At 40.4% G+C, this 19579-nt stretch overlaps 2 protein-coding genes across 3 annotated transcripts; one reads left to right on the top strand and one right to left on the bottom strand.

Moving 5' to 3' along the window:
• Positions 1-472: 472 nt before the first annotated feature.
• QDPR (quinoid dihydropteridine reductase) lies at positions 473-11400 on the bottom strand. 2 transcript variants are annotated; one of them, XM_068943318.1, is made up of 7 exons: positions 11237-11400; positions 10919-11011; positions 9490-9586; positions 7673-7813; positions 5131-5239; positions 3620-3703; positions 473-1343 (listed from the first exon to the last, which is right to left on the bottom strand). In XM_068943318.1, the coding sequence occupies exons 1-7, from the start codon at positions 11324-11326 to the stop codon at positions 1238-1240; spliced, it is 720 nt and encodes a 239-aa protein (XP_068799419.1). In that variant the 5' UTR covers positions 11327-11400; the 3' UTR covers positions 473-1237. The 2 variants fall into 2 exon arrangements, with proteins under 2 accessions (XP_068799419.1, XP_068799418.1); XM_068943317.1 differs by having other exon boundaries at positions 473-1475; positions 11237-11391.
• A 10-nt stretch (positions 11401-11410) lies between these two features.
• CLRN2 (clarin 2) lies at positions 11411-18693 on the top strand. The gene is made up of 3 exons (XM_009673304.2): positions 11411-12466; positions 14354-14533; positions 14969-18693. The coding sequence occupies exons 1-3, from the start codon at positions 12214-12216 to the stop codon at positions 15232-15234; spliced, it is 699 nt and encodes a 232-aa protein (XP_009671599.1). The 5' UTR covers positions 11411-12213; the 3' UTR covers positions 15235-18693.
• Positions 18694-19579: the final 886 nt, after the last annotated feature.

Genomic DNA, 19579 nt, shown 5'->3' with positions numbered 1-19579 from the left:
CCCATACCAGTAAATTCACACCCAACACTACCCCAGAATTTAAAAGAGAGAAAGAGAGAGAGCGCGCGCGCACGAGTGTGCACGCATTTAATACGAGCTTTGTGTAGTCGGTTGTTTTCAAGACCTTCCAAAAAACTGACAAGACTGGTCTCCATGCGTGCCTATGCTCAGAAGCAAAACTTTCATTCTGCAGCCAAACCATAATTCCACATGATGTACTGGGACCAAAGGAAACATCTACTCCAGCCAAAGACCTGCCTCAGTGTATGAGCAGTAGCTCTTCCACATCTCTACCACAGAAAAGTAAAGTATTTTCCACAACACTATCAGAAGGAAATAAATACAAGATTATGAGAAGTCCTTTCTCTGCAATAAGTCACAGAACTGATTGTTATTTTAAAGTACTAAACAAATCTGAGAAAAATGCTCTCCAAATATGCTTGGATTACAATGAAGCAGGTAGCCCAAAACGTAAAACAATATATATTTATTTAACACAAGAAACTCCATGTTTAAACAGACGCATGTGTGTTTTTTCTTGTAGTTCTTTAGGGCACTTGCTTTTTTAAAAAGTAAAGAACCATCATGAGTAATACTAAGACATACTAGCTACCTGGCAGAACAACTGTCTTATTCTACAACTCTAGACCTGATAGCAGATTATAAGCTTTAAGGCAAATTACAAACTCCTTCAAGTGATTAATCCCTAACACAGTTCCACTAACTCCAGTGGAATGTTCACAAAGAAAAGTTTACAAGACTAGGACATTATAAATGTCTGCAATGATTCCTGTAGTTACAGGCAACATAACAGAGTGGTGTGAGCATACTCCCACGCAGAAAGAAACACTGCCGGAACATTCACAGTAAGATGCCAAAAAGACTTACTGACAGAGAAAAGAATATGACCATTACATATATGATTACATGGCATAATAAATCACAATTCCCATTTCGGAGAAAAAAGGTAAGTCATTATACAATGCTCACGATCAGGACATTAGGACTTCAAAGCCTGCAACTTTCATTTAGAGATAAATACTTGGTAAATAAATGCTGATAGCTAACAACAGACAGCACAGAAATACTACTTGAAATCTGGTTCCACAAGTGACATACTTAATCATTGGATACAGAAAAATATTCAAAATAACACTAGCAGACATTTTCCATAGGTGAAGATTCTCAATCTCAGAGTCTCCTTTGCTGCAGCTTCACAGCCTGGAAGTGATTCACATCAAAGATGTGCTGCAACTAGTTCAGTCTTCCCTCCTGCAGTTATCACCTGTATTAGACTCCCTGAGTTTGGTCGGTTCTTTCCTGTTATCCAGTCATAAAAAGTTCTGTTTCAAAACAAATAAAAAGGGATGAGAAGGAGAAAAAACAAATAGCAACTATTAGGCGTATTGACAGGAGGCATAAAATGAAAGCTTCTCCTACTTCCTCCTACAGCAACTTCCATCCATGTCCGAAACCTGCAATGAGATGACTAGATTCAGACCTTTATTGCTAGGTGGAGACCTAAACAAGTCAGGAGGGCTTTACAGCACCCAGAGAGAATTTTCAGAACACCTCAAAGGAAAATTGCAGAAACTTAAAAAGTCTAAGTGGTAGCTATGTAAGTCATCTTTATCATATACATCAGGAATGCAAACGTATGGCTAAAATAGAGTTTTTAAACATAATTATTTTTCCCCCAATACCTTTGTTCTCTGTTCCCATTTTTCCCCCCCTTTGAACCTAGCCAAGTTCCCTTTCTTTCCATGTCATTCCTTCTTAACCCAGTCTTCCTTATTTTTTCTCCTCGTTCTTCCACCTGCGCTCTGCCAACAGATATTCAATATTGAACTGTGAATGTCGTCTTGATAGAAACACAGAAGGCCCTAAGTCATCCTATGTAGCAGGCCAGAACACTCCTAATGCCTAACTCATGCATGATGTATAACAATACAATCCAGCAATCACAGAATAGTTGGGGTTGGAAGGGAACTCTGGAGATCATCTGGTGCAACCTCCCTATTCCAGCAGGGTCAGCTGAAGCATGTTGCCCAAGACCACATCCAGTCAGGTTTTGAATATCTCCAAGGATGGAGACTCCACAACCTCTCTGGGCAACCTCTTCCAGTATTCATCCACCCTCACAGTAAAAGTGTTTTCTTGTATTCAAGTGGCATCGCCTGTGTTTCAATTTGTGCCCATGCCTCTTGTCCTGCCACTGGGGACCAAGGCGCAGAATATTTTTCAGGTCCATCAGCCTTTCCAATAGTGCAGATAGTGCAACTGCCATTTTAAAAGGTCATGCAAACTGATATCATGGTTTCCAGGGCACAACAGATTTCAGAATGCAAGTGCCGTATTAGAAGAGAGTTCCTGCATCCTTCTGAAGAGAAGGAAAATGATGTTACTGATACCAACTCTAACATTATTAGATGTTTTTCTGCCAGCATTAATGAGAATTTCAGTTTTCAAAACTGGATTTTAAGTTCAAGGAATTAGGAACTAAGGCACAAAAGAATGAACCTAACTCTCCTATAAAGAAAAGACACTGTAAAATTTAAAATTACAAATAAATTTATAAAACCACGACATCTGGCTGAGTAGTCTGTGGAGCACAATAGGAACATTGTTTGAATATTTTTGGGTCAACTAAATTAAACCGATGGAGCCCTTTTAAAGAGCCACATCAGACAGCTGCATAGGCTTCTCACAGGAAAATAAATTTCTCAATCTGACATCCAACTTCAGAAAAGCCACAAAGCAGGAAATCGGATGTCAAAACTAAACTACTCTCATAACAATGGCAATAGGTAAATGCAATTTCAGCATCAGTTCTAGAAGCCTTCAAATTTGCAAAAATAAAAAGTTTATGCCCTTTACAGTGTATGAGAATAGAGCCATTTTTGCTTTTCTCCAAAAAGAAGCAAAAACATTGTGTCCATATTTTCCTCTTTTTGACGGATCACCCTCAGCAGGATCATTCAAAGACCCGCTCTACACCACATCACAAAAGGCAGCACTATGCTTCACCTTCTCTACCTTTAAATGAGAGGAATTAGAAGTAATAAGCTTTTAAATCCAAGTCGGCTGTTAAATAACTTACAGCTCAAGTTTCAGCATTTTGCAACATCGTTCAGGACAAACCTTTTTGGCTATGGGATAAAAATTCTGGACTAAATTTTTCTAAACAGGACACAGCAGGAATTTTGCCACATGAGAAGTGAATTAACACACTATAAACTGAGCAGTAAAGCAGTTGAAGAAAAGAAGAAAAAAAGGTTAAAGAAAAAAAAAATTCACATGCCTCTCTGCAGTTTACCTTTAAACCAGACTACTGATGCCTACATCTGCTGTCTGCAATATCATTTGTCTACAGGCTTTACGAGATTCTCCTTTGTCGAAATAACTGGTGTAAGAGACACTAAAACTGATGGAGTTGTTCTAATATTCACCAGTTAAGGAGCTTGTGCAATAAATTTAATCCAATTTAAAGGCACACAGAATGAGGGGATGATGAGAAAAAATACCCAAATCCCATACAGCCATTTAAAAAGGACAGGTAAAAAGATGCAACAGCAAAACAGACAGTGAGGAGCTGCTTAGTCATCGCACATATACTCACTCAGCAATGAACTCTAAGGATGTCCAGGAGCTGAAATCTGCGTCAGGCATCGATTTCCTGTTCGCTGGCGTATCCAAGGTAACCCTGTGATTAAAGCGATAAACCTTTATTTATACATCATGTTTCTAATGAAAGTCACCTGCTTCTTTTCGCTGCTGTAACACCTGCTTGACTTTTATAGCAGGTGGCATGGATTTCTTTTGCATCCTCTACACATTTAACAGTATATAACCATCACTTTCAGTGCATATCAAAGGTTCCCAGGCTATAACCCCTTAGCTGTCTAACCCACTGACAACATCCATCCCACTAGGGCGATTCACCTAGCCTACAGCTCCCTTCCAGTCTGTCTGCTTAACAGCCTCTCCGATGCAGACAGGGAACAGCAGTAATATGCTTGTTCACATGTATCACAGAGGACATATGCACTACACATAGGCTTTCAAGTAGCCTCAGAACACTTGCAAATGCAGAGATGTAAGCACCCAAGTATAGGAAGTTTTGACTTTGTGAGTACATATTTATCCTACATACAATGATATTAAAGAGCAAAAGTCTCAGAACTGCTTCAGATCTGTTGAAGCAGATGCTGTTGAATATCCGAGGTGTAATTATTCTCTCAGAAGTCCACTCAAAAACAGAGTTTTGCTCTGTGCAAGTCCAGAACAGTGCAAAGACCACCGATCACGGTGTCTGCATGTCAGCAAAACTCTGCAGAAAAAGGTGTTAATTATTCAAACACTCTTAATGCTGTTGATCTTTCACTTAAAGAAGTGCGTGTAGGAGTGCATGTAAGAGGAAAACATGCAGTCAGAATTCAGGTACTGTTCTGAACCCCTTTTCAGAACTCTTCAGTCTTAATTTTCGGGCCCTGTACTTGACATGGACCTGGCAAGAAAAATACTTTAATTCTTGCAGCAGAATCACCAGATTTAGACATTAAGATCTACCAGCTTGCCTCAAAGCATCAGAAGGAAAACTGTGACAGCGAACAACAAACTATAATTTCTTCTCATGGTCTTCAAAGTGACCTAATATTACTGATCAAGCAAATTGATATGCAACGTTTTGCAAAGAAGCATCTTTACCCAAGTATAATCGAGCAAGTAATCCTTTGCTTTACTGTTACCACACAGCTAAATCTGAATAGCTGTGCTGAACAGCTCATCTCACTTTTACAGTTTTGACTAGCTTGAAAAAAAATGAGCGTGTTAATACATGGTTATGGTTAAACTGGTTAAAAGTGAATTGGGTTTTAATACTAACATCCCATACTGCTCTGCAAAGTAAAGAAAAATATCAACCCATTTTTATCATTTTTAAGGTAACCTGCACATCATTGCGTTCATACACCCAAGATAGTTCCTTTCTCTGTCAAAAACTATAAGCAGGTCTAATAAGCTGTTTGTGCACTGTGGATGGAACATTACAAACATGTTCAAGCGACTCTAGGTTACAGCAGTAATTAAATGAAACAATGCAGCAGCAGAGGTAACCATGCAACCACTTACGGTAAAACAGCAACAGCAGCAGAACCAGATGGCAAGCCGCTATTGGCACCAGCTAAACTCTGACAAAGCTGGTGCACTGCTCCTTTGGCCATTCCGTAGCCAATCATTCCTAACAATTAAAAACAGGCAAATTAGAGCATAATCAAAACAGCTCTCAATATCAACAGTAACATGATAGAAATGCATGTTATTTGATGAAAAGTAGGTTTAACACCCCTCACCACAGCCTGAAAACAGAATCAGATTTTTAAAGCACAGCAAGACGTACATATTGAAAGGAGGAGGAGGGAAAAAAAAAAAAAAGGAAGAAAACTTACTAGACACCCAGGAGGTATCACAGTACTCAGTTTACTTACTATTACAGAAATAAGCTTACCAAATTAAATACGTTTAACTGCGCTTCAAAATACACCCTGAAGGATGGGACTGACAGGGCTAACTTTACAGAACTAATGCAGTAAGTGTGAAGAGGCTCATGAGGTTTAATAAGGCAACCATCTGTTAGTTTTACATATATGACTAAGATATTTGCTGCTTTGGACCTAAACAGGTAGAGCTCATGCCTCATGAGAACTGTAATTCACCAATACCCTAATTCAATACCCTAATTCTAAGACAGGCACTTTGCAGAAAAGTTTAAGAAATCTTATCGTAGAAAATTGCTAAATAATCTGCACGTAAAGCCAATTTTTTCCTAACTACTATTGCTTACTAGCTAGCCAGTGTTTAGCAGCATAAGAACTGTAGAAATAAGAGCAAAAGGGAACCATGGCACATTGGCCAAGTACAAGATCCAGATGGGCAGGGTGCTATAGGTCTGAGCTGTCGCATGCATTTATCTGCCAAGTAGTCTAGACACAGATTGACCACATAAGAAAAACAAATGCATTTTTTCCTACTGTAACTGGATGCATTTCTACTCATCTATATAACTACATAAGCCCTTTTTATGCTCCCGAGGAAATATTTTATAAGAAAGGCAAAAATGTAATTTTGCTTTGAAGTGTTTCCATTATAATTAAACATACTGTATAACATTCCTTTTTTATTAGGCAAAAGCACAGGCAGAGGAGACTAACTTATTTTCTGGTTACTATAAAAATATATGTATCTTTATCATGTCCCCCTCTTATCTTTTCTCTAAACTAGTTTAAGGCATCTTAAATCATGTAATGCTTCTGCATTTCTTTGCCATCATGGTCAGACTGTCTCTGTATCTATTATATAGCTTTTCCAGTTTTCTTCAGTTTGCATTAGGTGAGCCTTACTTGGTCAACATTTTTACACAGGAAAAGAAAAATCGCAATAATGGCAAACAAGAAAAAGATGATTCCTTCCATAATGGCTGGTACCAATAAGCCTAACAAGCCATATTTGCAAAAGTTGAGTAACAATTCTTTCCCAATTCTTCCTGATGTTAATAAGTTCCATGTGTTTGCCTAAAGCACTATGGTGTTTAAAAAAAAAAAAAAAGACTTATTGACTTATTGAAACCAGTCCGTTCAAAACATGAAAGCAAATCACTTTGATCCCTGTGTTGTTGCCCCTGTCTCCCAAAAAACACCAAAAGAGCTATAAGAGTTTGCTAGAGGTTCACATGTTTTCATTTGTGCATGGTCAGTCAGTAGTACACAGTAAATTATTCATCTGCTTATTCTCATAAAATAAGCCTTTTATCTTCAAACTATGTCAGATACAGCTGTAAACATGTCAGTATAGAAGACAAATCATTAACTAGAAAATATAGCATACTTTCCTGAACACAGTACAAAGCTCTAAGAACTGAAAGGTTTTAGACACAGCTGTTGTAAACAAATTTATGAATATTCCCATCTCATCAAAATATTGGCAAAGTCATACTAATAATAAAATATGTCTTTGAGACCTTCTCCTTCATTACTAATGGCTATCGGGGGGTGGGGGTTTTTTTGTTGTTTTTTGGGGTTTTTTTTTAAATTGCTCCCAGATTTCTTCCTCCATGCAGAGCAACACAAAGAGTGAGATGAAAAATCTCTATGAAGTTGGGATTGGAGCTAGTGGAGGGCAAAGCTGAAGGTCAACAAGCTTATCTATGTCTGAAGCAGAGGTGAACTGGAATCAGATCGTGAACAGGACGAACATATTTAATCGAATCAGCGGAGTCATCACTTATGGGAAAATTGGGCAATTAAGGACTCTGCCCCTCACAAAAGCAAACAGAAGATTTAACTTCATCTAAGCACTGCACTTAGAGCTTTCAGTGTGCTTCTATTCTTCCTTAGTTTCCAAATATTTTCCACTGTATCAGCCAAGTACATTTCACCAGTGCATATCAACTGGCATTCAAATACATTTTTTTTTTTTTGTTTGCACTCTAGCTTCAACAGATTTGGTATCGCCATCTGTAAAACTGTACTTTACCTAAGGGCAAGTACAATTTGCCATTTGTATAGCATGTCAAGAAATTGGGGAGTTAAACTGTTGCTCCACAAACAAGAATGTGCATAGACTAATGTAGCAATCACTGCTGATGTCCCAGCAGTTATGATACATTGCATTTTACCTGGGGTTCCAGATAACGCAGCTTGTGCTCCTGTCAAAGTCAAGATGCCTCCTTCTTTCAGATGCTTTGTGGCTAGGTGACTGGAAATAGTGGATGTCCAAACACTCTGTTTCCACATCAAATCACAGTTTTTGTATAATGCTGATTAAGAAGAAAATTAGCAAAAGTAACTGTAAGGTAGAAGTTCTCTAACTCTAATTTCCTTTCTATCACACTGAGTGCAATACTACTATGAAAACATGTTTTCTACCATTTTCTGCTTCCACTTCAGGTAAAATATAATTTCATGCATTTCACATCTTCCTTCTCTTTGGGCTCTGAGTCCTTGCCCTGCAGCATATATTTTCAATAATTACTTGTCTTCTCACTACCAGAAATTAAAAAAAAAAAAAAACACACAAAGTTCCATAGTTCCATTAGCTCACCATTAATGCTTGCATTCAGTTCAAAGATTTTCACATTCTACAAACTCGTATAAGGATTGCTTCAATTTATGTCAAGGACCTCAAAATTCTCAAGTCAGCCTTTTCTTTCCTTGTAGCAGCATGACTTTTTTATTTCTTTCCATAGCTTCCCCACTGGCTGCTAGAGGGTTAGACAGAACTGTTCCCCATTAGTATGGGAATGGAAGCCCCAAGGGATAAGAAATACTTTTGTTCAACTCTTAATAAGAGATACAATCTGTCTGACAATGGTACTGTATAAAATTGAAGATGTATTAACCTGCACTAAGTGTGCACTTCCAGTGCCTCTATATACTGGAGCACAACCTCTAGTAAGACAGATCATTAAAAAAAAAAAAAAAAGAGTAAATTCAAATGAGAGTAGAATTTGAATGGTCATTTGTCTGAGTGTCAAATATTGTTTTTTATTATCGATATTCATAGAGGAAAGAGGAAAAGCAATGCTTAGGCACGTCAAAGGTTTTAGTATCAAGTAGCAACACTTCCATAACACAATATGGAATAAGTACAAGCATCTAACTCTGTAACATGAGGCAGACAAGCTGACCACCTGATCCAAAGATACCCTGCTATCCTACCAATAACATTACTATAAATTACTGTTATGATAAATTACCTTATTCAAAATAGTCTGCATATGAATAACACTCCACTATAATGCAACTACCCAAACACTCACCACTGTGTGTCTGTCTTCCCATATTGTCTCCCTAAAAACAAATGCCTGAATTTGGAGGGGGAAGGAAAAGGACACCTTTTATTAGATTTACTCCAGATGGAAAGCGAGACTATGCTTTTGTGTCTCTTCATTAGTGGTAAGGTATAAAATACCATTCTGAATATTATGCATTTAAAAACTTTGATAAACTTAAGACTTTTTTCTTTTCCTTCTGACACAATCTCGGGCCATTACACAGCTCCTGTCAATACTGTGTTGTGCAGTAACAGCTCACAGAACTGCAGGATGCTACTGAGGTCTTATGGATAAAGTAGGGAATCAGGAAACAGAACACCGATGTTCTACCCAGCCTCTGTCTCAGGTAACTTGCCTGTCATAGATAACCTTTGCAAAAGTTAATTCATAGATAATAAACTCCTTTATAAAGTGCTTCAAGACCAACTGATGAAAAACAGGTCATCCAAAAGTATTACTGGGAATGCCAAGCGCTCTGCAAACGTAATAAACTGTTGTAATTCTCAGAAGCACGAAGAAGCACTGTGATTGAGCTGCTTTGTACTATCAGGCTCATGTCCTCTTCTATGCTCAGAAAGATAGATCATTACCATGATTTTTAAGGATTCCTCTCAGATTTCATTCATGCGTTTACTAGCATGCACGCACCAAAGGCTTACATTTAGCTTTGGCGCTGCCTCCAGCCCATCCTCCTGCTACACACAAGATTGCATCCACCTTTTCTTCACCAAGAAGTTTTCCAACCTCTGCTGTCACCTTCAATATAGAGAACAAAAACATTCTGAAAACATGGGATTGATAAAGGATTAAATATCAAGAGTTGTGTTTTTTTTCCAAGTTACATAGTTAACAACGTACAGCAATTTAAAGAGCTGCAGAAAATTAACATTTACGATCTACCAATCCAAAACAAAACGATAGTGTTAAAAAATAACTACAGTTGAATGTCTGAACATACAGTGAGAGATGACAGCGGAAATAATTGATTGGAACAGCATTGAAGGATCTGACCCTTACTATGCCATAAACAAAAAAAATTTACTTGTGACTTACTTTCAGCAGAGTACCCAGAGAAGAACCTGTCAATTTAAGAAGGTTGGAAATGAAATTCCAAATCTGACCAGAACTATGACACTTTTGATGATGGCGAGAGAAAACAACAACTAAAGAACAGCCTCCTATTGATGACGCTTCTATCTAGAAGGCAACAATCAGTGATTGAGTCACACGGACATCCAGTATCTTTTTCCTGTTCCAAATAAGAGACTTCACAGTTGGTAATGAATTTTCTCTGTCACAGTAAAGAAAAGTAAACAATCCATCTCTCCCAAAGGAAAAAAAAAACCCACTGGCTTTCATAAAGGTTCTACAATGAAAAATACATCGTAAACATTCTAGATTACACTTCACAAGCTTGAAGAGTTGTGTGGGCACAAACCGAATCACTGGGCAAAACGTTTCCTTTATCAATAACGGGAACAAGTTCAAAAGTTAAGAAAATAATAATTTCATATGCTGAGAATAAAGCAAAACGATATTCAGGCTTTGATTTTGCCACTTTTACCATTGTGGAAAATGTTCACAAGGAATCCCATTAGGGTCTGAAGTGCTCACGGAGTAATACACACAAAAGACTTAAGAGTTAAGACGTTAGAAAGAAGTGTTGTGGTTTAAGATGCCCTAATTCGTCTTGATCATACAAATCTGGCTCAGCCCGTGACACTTTTCAGGTAACCAAGAGAGAAGTAGCAGAGAACCGTACTTTAAAACCTGACCCTTAGCATGAAAACATGAGGTAACCTCTAGGCTTCCAAATGAACCTATTTTGTGGATAAGCATACACGTGCGGTTAGGAGGAAGCTGCAGAAAGCCAGAAGTGGCTGGCAAGCGTAAGGAGCTCCGGGCGCCGCAACAGCCAAGCGGCCGGCGGCTCCTGCGCCGCCGAGCCGAGAACCAGCCGCCCAAGGCGCGGCGCCGGCCGCGTCTCCGCCGCAGGGGCGGGTAACGGCGGCCGGCGCCGGGGGCCCCGCGCCTAACGGCCGCGCCGGGGGCCCCGGGGCCGCCCCCCCCTCCCCGCCGCGCACCCACCTGCTCGGCCTGCTCGGGGAAGGAGTCCGTCGGCCGCACCACCACGTTGGCGCTGGCGTCCTCGTTCGCCGCCAGGTCGATGCTGGCCACCCACTGAGGCGGCGAGAGAAGGGCGCGTCAGCCGGCCCGCACGGAGGTGCCCCCCCCCGCCTCGGAAGCCCTCTCGGCAGGTCGCTGCCGCGCCTCCCCCTCACCCCCCGCCCGCGGCCGGTTACCGGCCCTCGCCAAGGCTCCGCCGAAGGGCGCCCCGCTGCCCCCACACCCCCACTCCTCCCCGCATGCAGCTGCCGCCCCCCATACAGCTGCCTCGGCGGTTACCCAGTTCCGGGACTTGAAGTACTGCACGCACTGGGAGCCCAGGGCGCCTCTGCCCCCGTACACCAGCACCCTGCCCGCCGCCGCAGCCATGCTCGCTCGCTCGCTCACTGCCCGCTCCAGGCCGCCGCCGCCCGGCTCGGCCGGGCCCGCCCCCCGCGCCCGGCCCGCGCATGCGCCCTGCCGGCGCGGCGGCCGTGGCCGGCGGCGGGCGGCGCGGGGCTGCGAGCATTGATCAGTTGGGGGTTGTGGAGCCGCCCGCCGGCCTTGGGCGGCAGCGGCCGGGGAGGCGCCGCGGCCGCCGGCTTTCCCGAGGACGGTTCGCTGGCGCCTGCGGCTCGGGCCGGGCCGGTGCGCCCTGTCAGGAGCGCCGGCATCGTGAAACGTTATGTACGCGGCGGAGTGAGCGGGCGTAGCGAGGGGAGGGGCATCGCTGGGAGGCCGCAGGGAAACTCAGGGAGCCGGGGCGGAGTAAGCACCAGGAGAACGGAATTTGATACAGCTGAGGCGTCAGCCCAATTCTCATGCCAAATTACGATTTTTTTTAATGCTTTGTCCCTTACACGCCACGGTTTAGCCATCTTTTTAATAATTTAAAAAAAAAAAAAGATTCTGCTCCTAATTTTCTTCCCGTGTGGTTATGGTAAAGAAGTTGATGTCATTTGAGCAGGACAATTAACCCTCTGCTGAAACACTAGGCATGCAATAGATATAGGATTACTTCCTTCAGAAAGAAGCACCACCACGCTACAGTGTAACGAAGCCGTTATCTGCAACCGTTTCAGGATGTTGCTGCAGCAAAATACATTTTTGGACTTGATTTTTACCTGTTCAGTTTAATTTCTGGAGCTTCAAAATACTATGAGGTGTGTTTTGCAATACTTGCTGTTCATCTGTGCATTTCTGAGCATCAGAAAAAATGGGAAACATACCTAATTACTGCGGCGAGGCCTTGGAGAGGATTCCTTGAAAGCGCTAGGATGCCTGGCTGTTTTAAAAAGACTTTATTTGCCTTGGCTTCTGTAATAAGTTTTGCATCTTTTATCTTGATTGTTGTTGCAATGGGGACCCAGAAGTGGATGACTGGAAAGATCCTTTGCAAAACAGGAGTCGATTTAGTCAATGCCACAGATCCAGAGATGGTCAAGTTCATCGGAGAAATTTATTACGGACTCTTTCAGGGTGGCAAAATCCGCCAGTGCGGGTTGGGTGGGCGTCGTTCCAAATTCACAAGTAAGTACGATTTTGGTTGCATCTTTAATCTAATGCCTAGTTCAACTTTAAAAGCACCCTGTTCCTTTTCTTTACAGAGCTTGAGGAATGCAAATCATTATTATTAAATTTATACTTGTGGCTCACTTGTGCTCTCTATGGTTTGGGATCTAAGTGTGAATGTAAAATCTGCATCTTTTCAGGCAAGATTTTTTATATTCTCAGATGCAATGCTAGAATCAAGATTTAAAAAATCCCTAGGGCTAGGCAGAAGGTTTCCTTTTAGTCTTTTGGAAGGAGTGGAGCTCATTGCATCTATCTCAGGTAGAGCTATAGAAGGAAGTATGACTTGGAGATGCCCCATAAGCCATAGTTTCCCCTTACCTGAATCCTTCCCATGCCAAGTGATCTCTGCAATATCTCTGCCCCTCTGTCCTTGCCTCCTGTGCTAAACTCCTCCCTCTCCCCCCCCGCCCCCGCACTGTAGATTCGTTCAGCTGGTCTCATTTATGTATTTCTGTAGCTGTCCTAACGCCTCAAAAGTACTCAGATGTACTTAGGAGGATTTCAAGTTTTCACATATCCTGGGCTGTACTGAAAAATAGTATTTTGCGTTGAAGAGGTGCAGTTGGATGGGGGGGATCCACAGCAAGTTAAACCTTTGTAAGCTGAGTCTCATACTGTCCTGGCCCACAGCTGTGCTGTCTTGCCCCGTCCCACGCAGCAGCACTGGAACGCAGCTGTGTGTCGAAGTAGTTCAGGAAGTTAAGCTGGCTGAAACAGTTACCTACAAAAAATCAGTTAGCGTCCTACCTCGCTATACTGGCTCGCCACAACCCCAGGATGAGTTACTCAGAAGGTAGAACCACAGCGTCTTGAATACAGTAAGAAGCTTTCTGAATAATCTGCTAGAACTCTATTATGTCTTGATAACCAAATTATATGCTCCATATTCACTGTGACATCTACCAATTATTGCTGCCAACTTTAAATGTGGCTCGTTTGGATTTTTTCAGTTATGCAGCATAGGAAGCAATCTGTTTGTTTGTTTATAATATGACGTATCCTCTTTTTAGTAATGCAATTAGGCAGTTGGGCCTTCAAAACATTTAGTTTTGTGCAAGTTTCACTCCCTGATCGGTCTTCTTGACCATCTTATATCTTTCCGGTCAGCTCTAATTCCTACTCATGTTTCCTCCCGTTTTCTAACCAAAGAGCGGCAGGATAAACCCAATGCTTAGGTGCTGTGCAGCTCCCTGCTGCTGGCTGATTTGGCCCGCCAACTAACTCTGGCTATGAAAACAAGAACAGATTAAGAAAGTCGCCATTCCTAGAGGCAGGCAAGCAACAGGCTGCTGAGAAGGAGCTCCGGTGTACACCAGAATACATGAACGTGACACCTCACAGAACCTGAAGCCAGCCCTACCTACACTACAGTATTTTGCAAGCTTCAAACAAATATAACTAAACCACTATCAGGTGCCCAGAAGAGCACTGATGGCGGTGCAAACACTGGATGAGAAGGCAAGAAGGGAAATTGAAAGTGGAAATCCTGTGGGCTTAGGAATTATGAATATGAATTCGGAGTAGATCTCACTGGAGCCAGAATTAAAGAGAGGAAGAGAGAGAGAAAGGAGAATCACATGAGCAAATAAAATCAGAATCTTTATACCTGACTTACAGATCTTGTGCAAAGGATTGTTCCTGTGGTAGAACAGCCTTGGCTTTTTCGATGGAATGACAAATAAATTAAAGCCTTGTGAACTGAGATGTGTGTAACTACCTGAATTGATTGCATCTGTAAAAAAAACTCATTTGAGTGTAATTTGAGCTCCTAGCAAGAGCATGGTGTGATGTTTACTGTTAAGAAAAAGTACATGCTGAGTAAATGATTTTTTTTCTTGCCAGTTTTCCCACATATGGTGAAAAAGCTGAATACAGGCCTGCATGTGATGATTATAATGTTCCTTTGTGTGGCCCTTTTCTTTTCTCTGGTCAGTTTTGGATTCTGCATTCTTAACGCAATCAAAGTTCCCTACCGCGCTATTAAAGGCCCAGCAGGAGTATGTCTTTGGAATTTCCTTGCAGGTAAAATCATTTACAAGTATTTTTCCATCAGTCACAGTCATACAAAATTTTAAAAGTAAAACTTCCTTCTCTTGCCTTATGATATAGCTCCTTGACTTAAAATCTTCTAAATAAAATGAAGCTAGCGGTGAATTCTCATTTATCAAAACAGAACTGTCAGATGGTGTTTCAACCTCTTGTCTTGTCAGCGTTTTACAAGAGCTGCGAATGCTAGTCTTTAGCCTCTGTATCACTATAAAAGGACTTTATTATAAGCACTGGTATAATGTTTAGTCATATCATAAAGATTAAGCATTTTGAAGGTGCTTAAGCCATGCCTTAAGTCTATCCCTATTCTGTATAAGACTTATGTATTTAATAAGCTTTTCTGAAGCACAACCAAAATGTCTGGCTTGTTTTGACAACAACAGTGAATACTTTCTCATTTTGTTGCAGGTGGATTTATAGTACTTGCAGTCACCAGCTTTATGGCTGCTGTAAAACTTCATCACCTCACAGAAAGAATTGCCAATTTTCGGGAAAATGTCTTTCAGTTTGTAATCTTAGAAGAACAGTTTGAAGACTGTTTTTGGCTTTGTGTGGCAAGTGCCACAGCGCATGCAGTAAATTTATTGCTACTAGCCGTAAGTGGGATTCATTTCCCTAAAGTTAAGACTAAAACAGAAGACGTAAATGTTGCACCAGAAGATATCATGTACTAATAAGTCTACATAAAGTACTAATAGCTCTACATAAAATTACTTTGATGAAGTGAACTCTCATGATAGAAACAGCCCCTTGGCTCTTTAGCTTTTGGTTTGGATGGACAATTTCGTTGCAGTCATCAGTAGAGATCCCACTTGCAAAAATCTTCAGTATTTTTTAAGTTCAGGCTACAGTACCAGCAGTTAATGATGTTAAGCGTTCCCCTAATGATGTTAAGGGGAAAAAGAAATGCTAGAAATATAATCATTTTCAAAACTGAGTGATATATGCAGTGAATATATGCTATCCACTGTCGTTTTTACAAAATTTTCATCTGATATGTTTTAGAAAACTGTGATGAAATATGTCTTTTCTGTTCAGAAAGAAAGATATGTATCATCAATCTTTGATAATATAGATTTATTTCAAAACAGAAAGAATGGATATTTGCCAATTACTTGCTCAGAATTACCTGGGATATTTGAGAGGACCACATAAGATATGTTTGCTGATGTGCTGAAGCACCCTTCTAAAAAGAGAACTTCAGTATCTGTGAAGCTAAAGTTTAGGAGAAGCACAGGCCTGTGTGAAATGGTGTTAAGACAGAAATTATCAAATCCCAGAAGGTAACGAAGTGAGAAAAGTGAAGTTTATAGGATGCTAGTAGGCGATGAAAAAATTACCTTCAAGATGAAGGTTTCATTGCAGCCTCTGAAGGGAAACAAGCTAAGTAATAGTGCTTTCAGAACACGTGAAAAATAACATTATGGCAGATGAATGGTGTTCAGACCTCTGCCAATTCTTGTTTCTATCTGAGATCAAGTAAAAATAATGTATGATGGAACAGTACTAAAATGAAAACAAAAATTAAAATGGTTAAACGGATGGAAAAGTTACTTCGTTATGAAGTACCAGAATTTTCATGGGCTTTCAACCAATTTTCAGGTCACAAGTAATAAATATTTCAGTGAAAAGAATATGCAATTAAACACATCATTTTTAGAATATAACTACCATAGTGAACGCATACCAACTGTTTAGTGATAGAAAATACAGATAAAGGAAGAATTTATTTAAATTAATGAAAGAAGTTATAATCTAAAGTAATGTTAGGAAATTATTTTGCAGGCAATTACTCATAGTCAAACCATCAGGTTTTGTAACTCTACTCTTGTGAAAAGCTCCTTGAAGAAATAACAACATCTTTTAGGAAAGAGATTTGAAGTGTTAAAAGAACATGTCAGGATATATAAGAATTCCTTCGTTTTTATTTGAAAATATCTCTGCACAAAAATAGTATTATAAGGGCCAAGTATTTTCAGAAGTGCCTATAACTATATTTTATGTCTCCAAATAACTAGTTTTATCACTGAAATGCGCAGAACGCTCAGTAAAGAAAGTTAGCACAGTGAGCAGATATTCAGCACGTTTGCAGACTAGGCCACTTATTTAGATAAGTATGTAAGGACTTATACCTCACCTTAAGCCTCTGAGTGGAGCCAACTTTGGCCCAAATACTTATTTTTCTTGCTCTTTTTACTTTCTTTTACCTCGAGGCTGATGAAAACTGATGTTTAATGGAGTAAATTCTATTTCCATGCAGTATTCTTATAAAGTCAGTTTTACTGTTGTAAAATTCTACTTAAAGTACTCTTAATTTACAAAGCAGACCCAAACCACAGCATTCACTAAACAACCAGGTTGGACTTGGACAAATGCATTATTGCACATCCTTCTCCAGCAGTGTATGTTCATGTTCTGTGTGAGGAAAGAAATGAAAATGATGCATTCATCTTCAGCACATATTTGGCAGTCAGTGGCCTACTTTCAGAGGAAATGTTATTAGCCAAAGACAATCTACAGCTGTAATAAGCAGTCTCTGTTACCATAACCTATACCTCTCTCATTTTGGCCCTACGAGGTTAGCAGGATTGTGAGGGGAACAGAAGTTGGCGAGACTACTTTTGCAACATGTACTCATAGTCTGTCTTCTTCAGGACAGTGTTAGTCACTGTTCTTCAGGAGCAGTAAAATAAATAACAAAATCCCATTAAGATTTAAAAGGCAGTTGGGATGTTTTGAGGAGTCTGGAGCACTGTTACAATTTTAGCATGAAGGGGACTCAGTAAGGCAGCAAAACCGATTCCTAACTCATACCACCCGTTTAATTGTTTAACTTAACTGGTGTTTTTACTCAGCCTCTACCTGGGCCAAGAAGATGCTGTGATATCCAGTATATGGGTAGCCAGCAGACCAACCCAGTATATGAAGGCACCCAATATCTTACAGCACCGTGCAAGCCACAGATCTGGCCACGGTGATGTCCTCTGCGATGCCACCACCTTCACCTTTCACCAAATTCTAAGTGGCTCTGAAATACAAGACCTTAAACTGCAATATAATTACACAAATAGTTCAATATAAAATGAAATACTTACCATTTGTAATTGTTTTATGAACATGTAACTTAGTAGTTGTTGTGGTACAGAAAAAAACATATTGTAACACATACTTTATCCATTACTAAATATAACTCTCTTCAGGAAGTGAAAAGAAAGCAGATTTAGAGCTCCTTCATGTAGAAAGATAGCTTCAGAAATTCTTTTCAGTAGTAGTATTTGCATGTATACACATTCGTTATGCTGCTGACAAACCGCGTAATCCCCCCAAACCTAATTATTGAATAACAGCAGTGGGAATACTCACTTGTCAGGCAAGGACAAGATTGAAGAGTTGTTGGACTGGATTCCTAGATAGGTCACTAGCTCTAAAAGTACAATTAGAGTATACTGTATAAATAAAGAGAGATAACTCAGCTGATCTGCTTTTTGATCTGTGTGTTGAAACTTATCAATGATGAAGCATGCTCTGCAGTAATGGTCCAATGGTTTTCCACAGTAGATACATGCAGCATTTCTGGGTATTACTGTAGGATATTGTAACATCGTGAGTTGAATGACCAAATAACATTAGGATCCAATAATTATTTTGTGGCATGTGAGAAAAGAATATCTTCAGTTAACTTTACAGTGAACAGGAGTATTATCATGTATGAAGTAAACTGAACAAAACATATAAGGCTGAAATAACCTTTTAGGTGCGCAGGTTGTCTCAGTCAAGCACTGTTAAGGCACAAAGAGGGGACAGTGTATAGAACATTTATTCTTTTATCTGGGAAAATAAGGTTAAATGCAATTACCCATAGTTAATGATGTACAATTACAAATCAGCACCTTAAGACTAACAACAGGTAACAACCCACCACTTAGAACGTTTCAGCTTTCCACTTTACATCAAGAAATACTTGGAGAAAATGTGGAACTTGATATGAAGGGTGATCTACTTCATTTAAATATTTTCATTTTAGTTCTGCACATAAAGCCATATCTCTTCATATGCATGCTGGATATGTGTAAATGAAGACTTTGGGGGTTCTTTTAATTTTGGAAGACTTGAAATACTAAATAAATGCATTTATGAGTAACAGCTGTCCAGGACTTTAAAGAAATTATGGGGCAAATTCTACTTTTTCAGTAAAGTCAAAAGACAATTTCATGTACCCTTAAAACACCCATTTAATTTGTATGTGCAGAACGACAGAAGCTACATGCAGGATGTAGAGAAGCTATAGAGAAGTTATGGAGACATTCCTCCAAGAACTAGAAAGCTGTTCCTTGCATATGGGAGACTCTCCTAAATAAATTAAGTAAAAAAAAAAATTACTTTTTTAAGAATGTTGTGATTTAATGTTTAAAATGCAATTTTACAGAGTAAATCAAATTGGATGTAATTTCCTTCAGTCAGTCTCTCTGAATGACACGGTCTTTAATAAGCCAGATTACTTCTCTTTGTACCACTTAGTGGAACAATTTTGCCTAGGTGGGAACCGCAATCTGTTTCTACAGAGTAACAGGCCGGGCTACCCTTTTTCTTAATGCTCGGTCAGTGTAGCAGCGTGAGTTCAGTATGGAAAAGCAAACTAGTTGTTATTCAAGTGTCTTAAGGTGTCAGATTCTCACATTTAAAAGCCTTTACTTACAAACTGCTTTTCACGCTTCTCAAAACAAATTCCAAGTCACTCGGCGGTAAAACGCAGCGCGTGCTGCAGTGCCGCTGAAACGCCGGCTCCGCGCGCTGACAGCGCCACAGCCGTCAGCCAGCTCCCAGCAGCTCTTCGCCAGCTTGCGCTTTTGCTGGACCAGCACCAATCTGTCGGGCCGGCTGGCGCGGAAGGACCTCTTACCCTCGCCCTTTCCACTGGCCTTTTATTTGCAGTCACTACGTCTTCTCCCTTGTTGCGATGTAGGCGGGACGTCGCTGCTTTCTCTCAGGCCCTGCCCAGCGCCTCCCAGCCGGGCGCCG

Source organism: Struthio camelus, chromosome 4 (genome assembly GCF_040807025.1).
Source record: "Struthio camelus isolate bStrCam1 chromosome 4, bStrCam1.hap1, whole genome shotgun sequence".
Classification (NCBI taxonomy): Eukaryota; Metazoa; Chordata; class Aves; order Struthioniformes; family Struthionidae; genus Struthio; species Struthio camelus.
This window is presented reverse-complemented; position numbering and strand designations above follow the sequence as displayed.

What these genes read in the sequence shown, in the direction of transcription:
- QDPR (XM_068943317.1), bottom strand. Translation starts at nt 11,326, where the DNA reads ATGGCTGCGGCGGCGGGCAGGGTGCTGGTGTACGGGGGCAGAGGCGCC. An exon ending in ACTTCAAGTCCCGGAACTGG is followed by an intron (nt 11,012 to 11,236) that starts GTAACCGCCGAG and finishes TCGCCGCCTCAG; the next exon opens with TGGGTGGCCAGCATCGACCT. An exon ending in AGGCAGCGCCAAAGCTAAAT is followed by an intron (nt 7,814 to 9,489) that starts GTAAGCCTTTGG and finishes CTTCTTAATCAG; the next exon opens with CATTATACAAAAACTGTGAT.
- CLRN2 (XM_009673304.2), top strand. Translation starts at nt 12,214, where the DNA reads ATGCCTGGCTGTTTTAAAAAGACTTTATTTGCCTTGGCTTCTGTAATA. An exon ending in GCGTCGTTCCAAATTCACAA is followed by an intron (nt 12,467 to 14,353) that starts GTAAGTACGATT and finishes TTTTCTTGCCAG; the next exon opens with TTTTCCCACATATGGTGAAA. An exon ending in TCTTTGGAATTTCCTTGCAG is followed by an intron (nt 14,534 to 14,968) that starts GTAAAATCATTT and finishes ATTTTGTTGCAG; the next exon opens with GTGGATTTATAGTACTTGCA.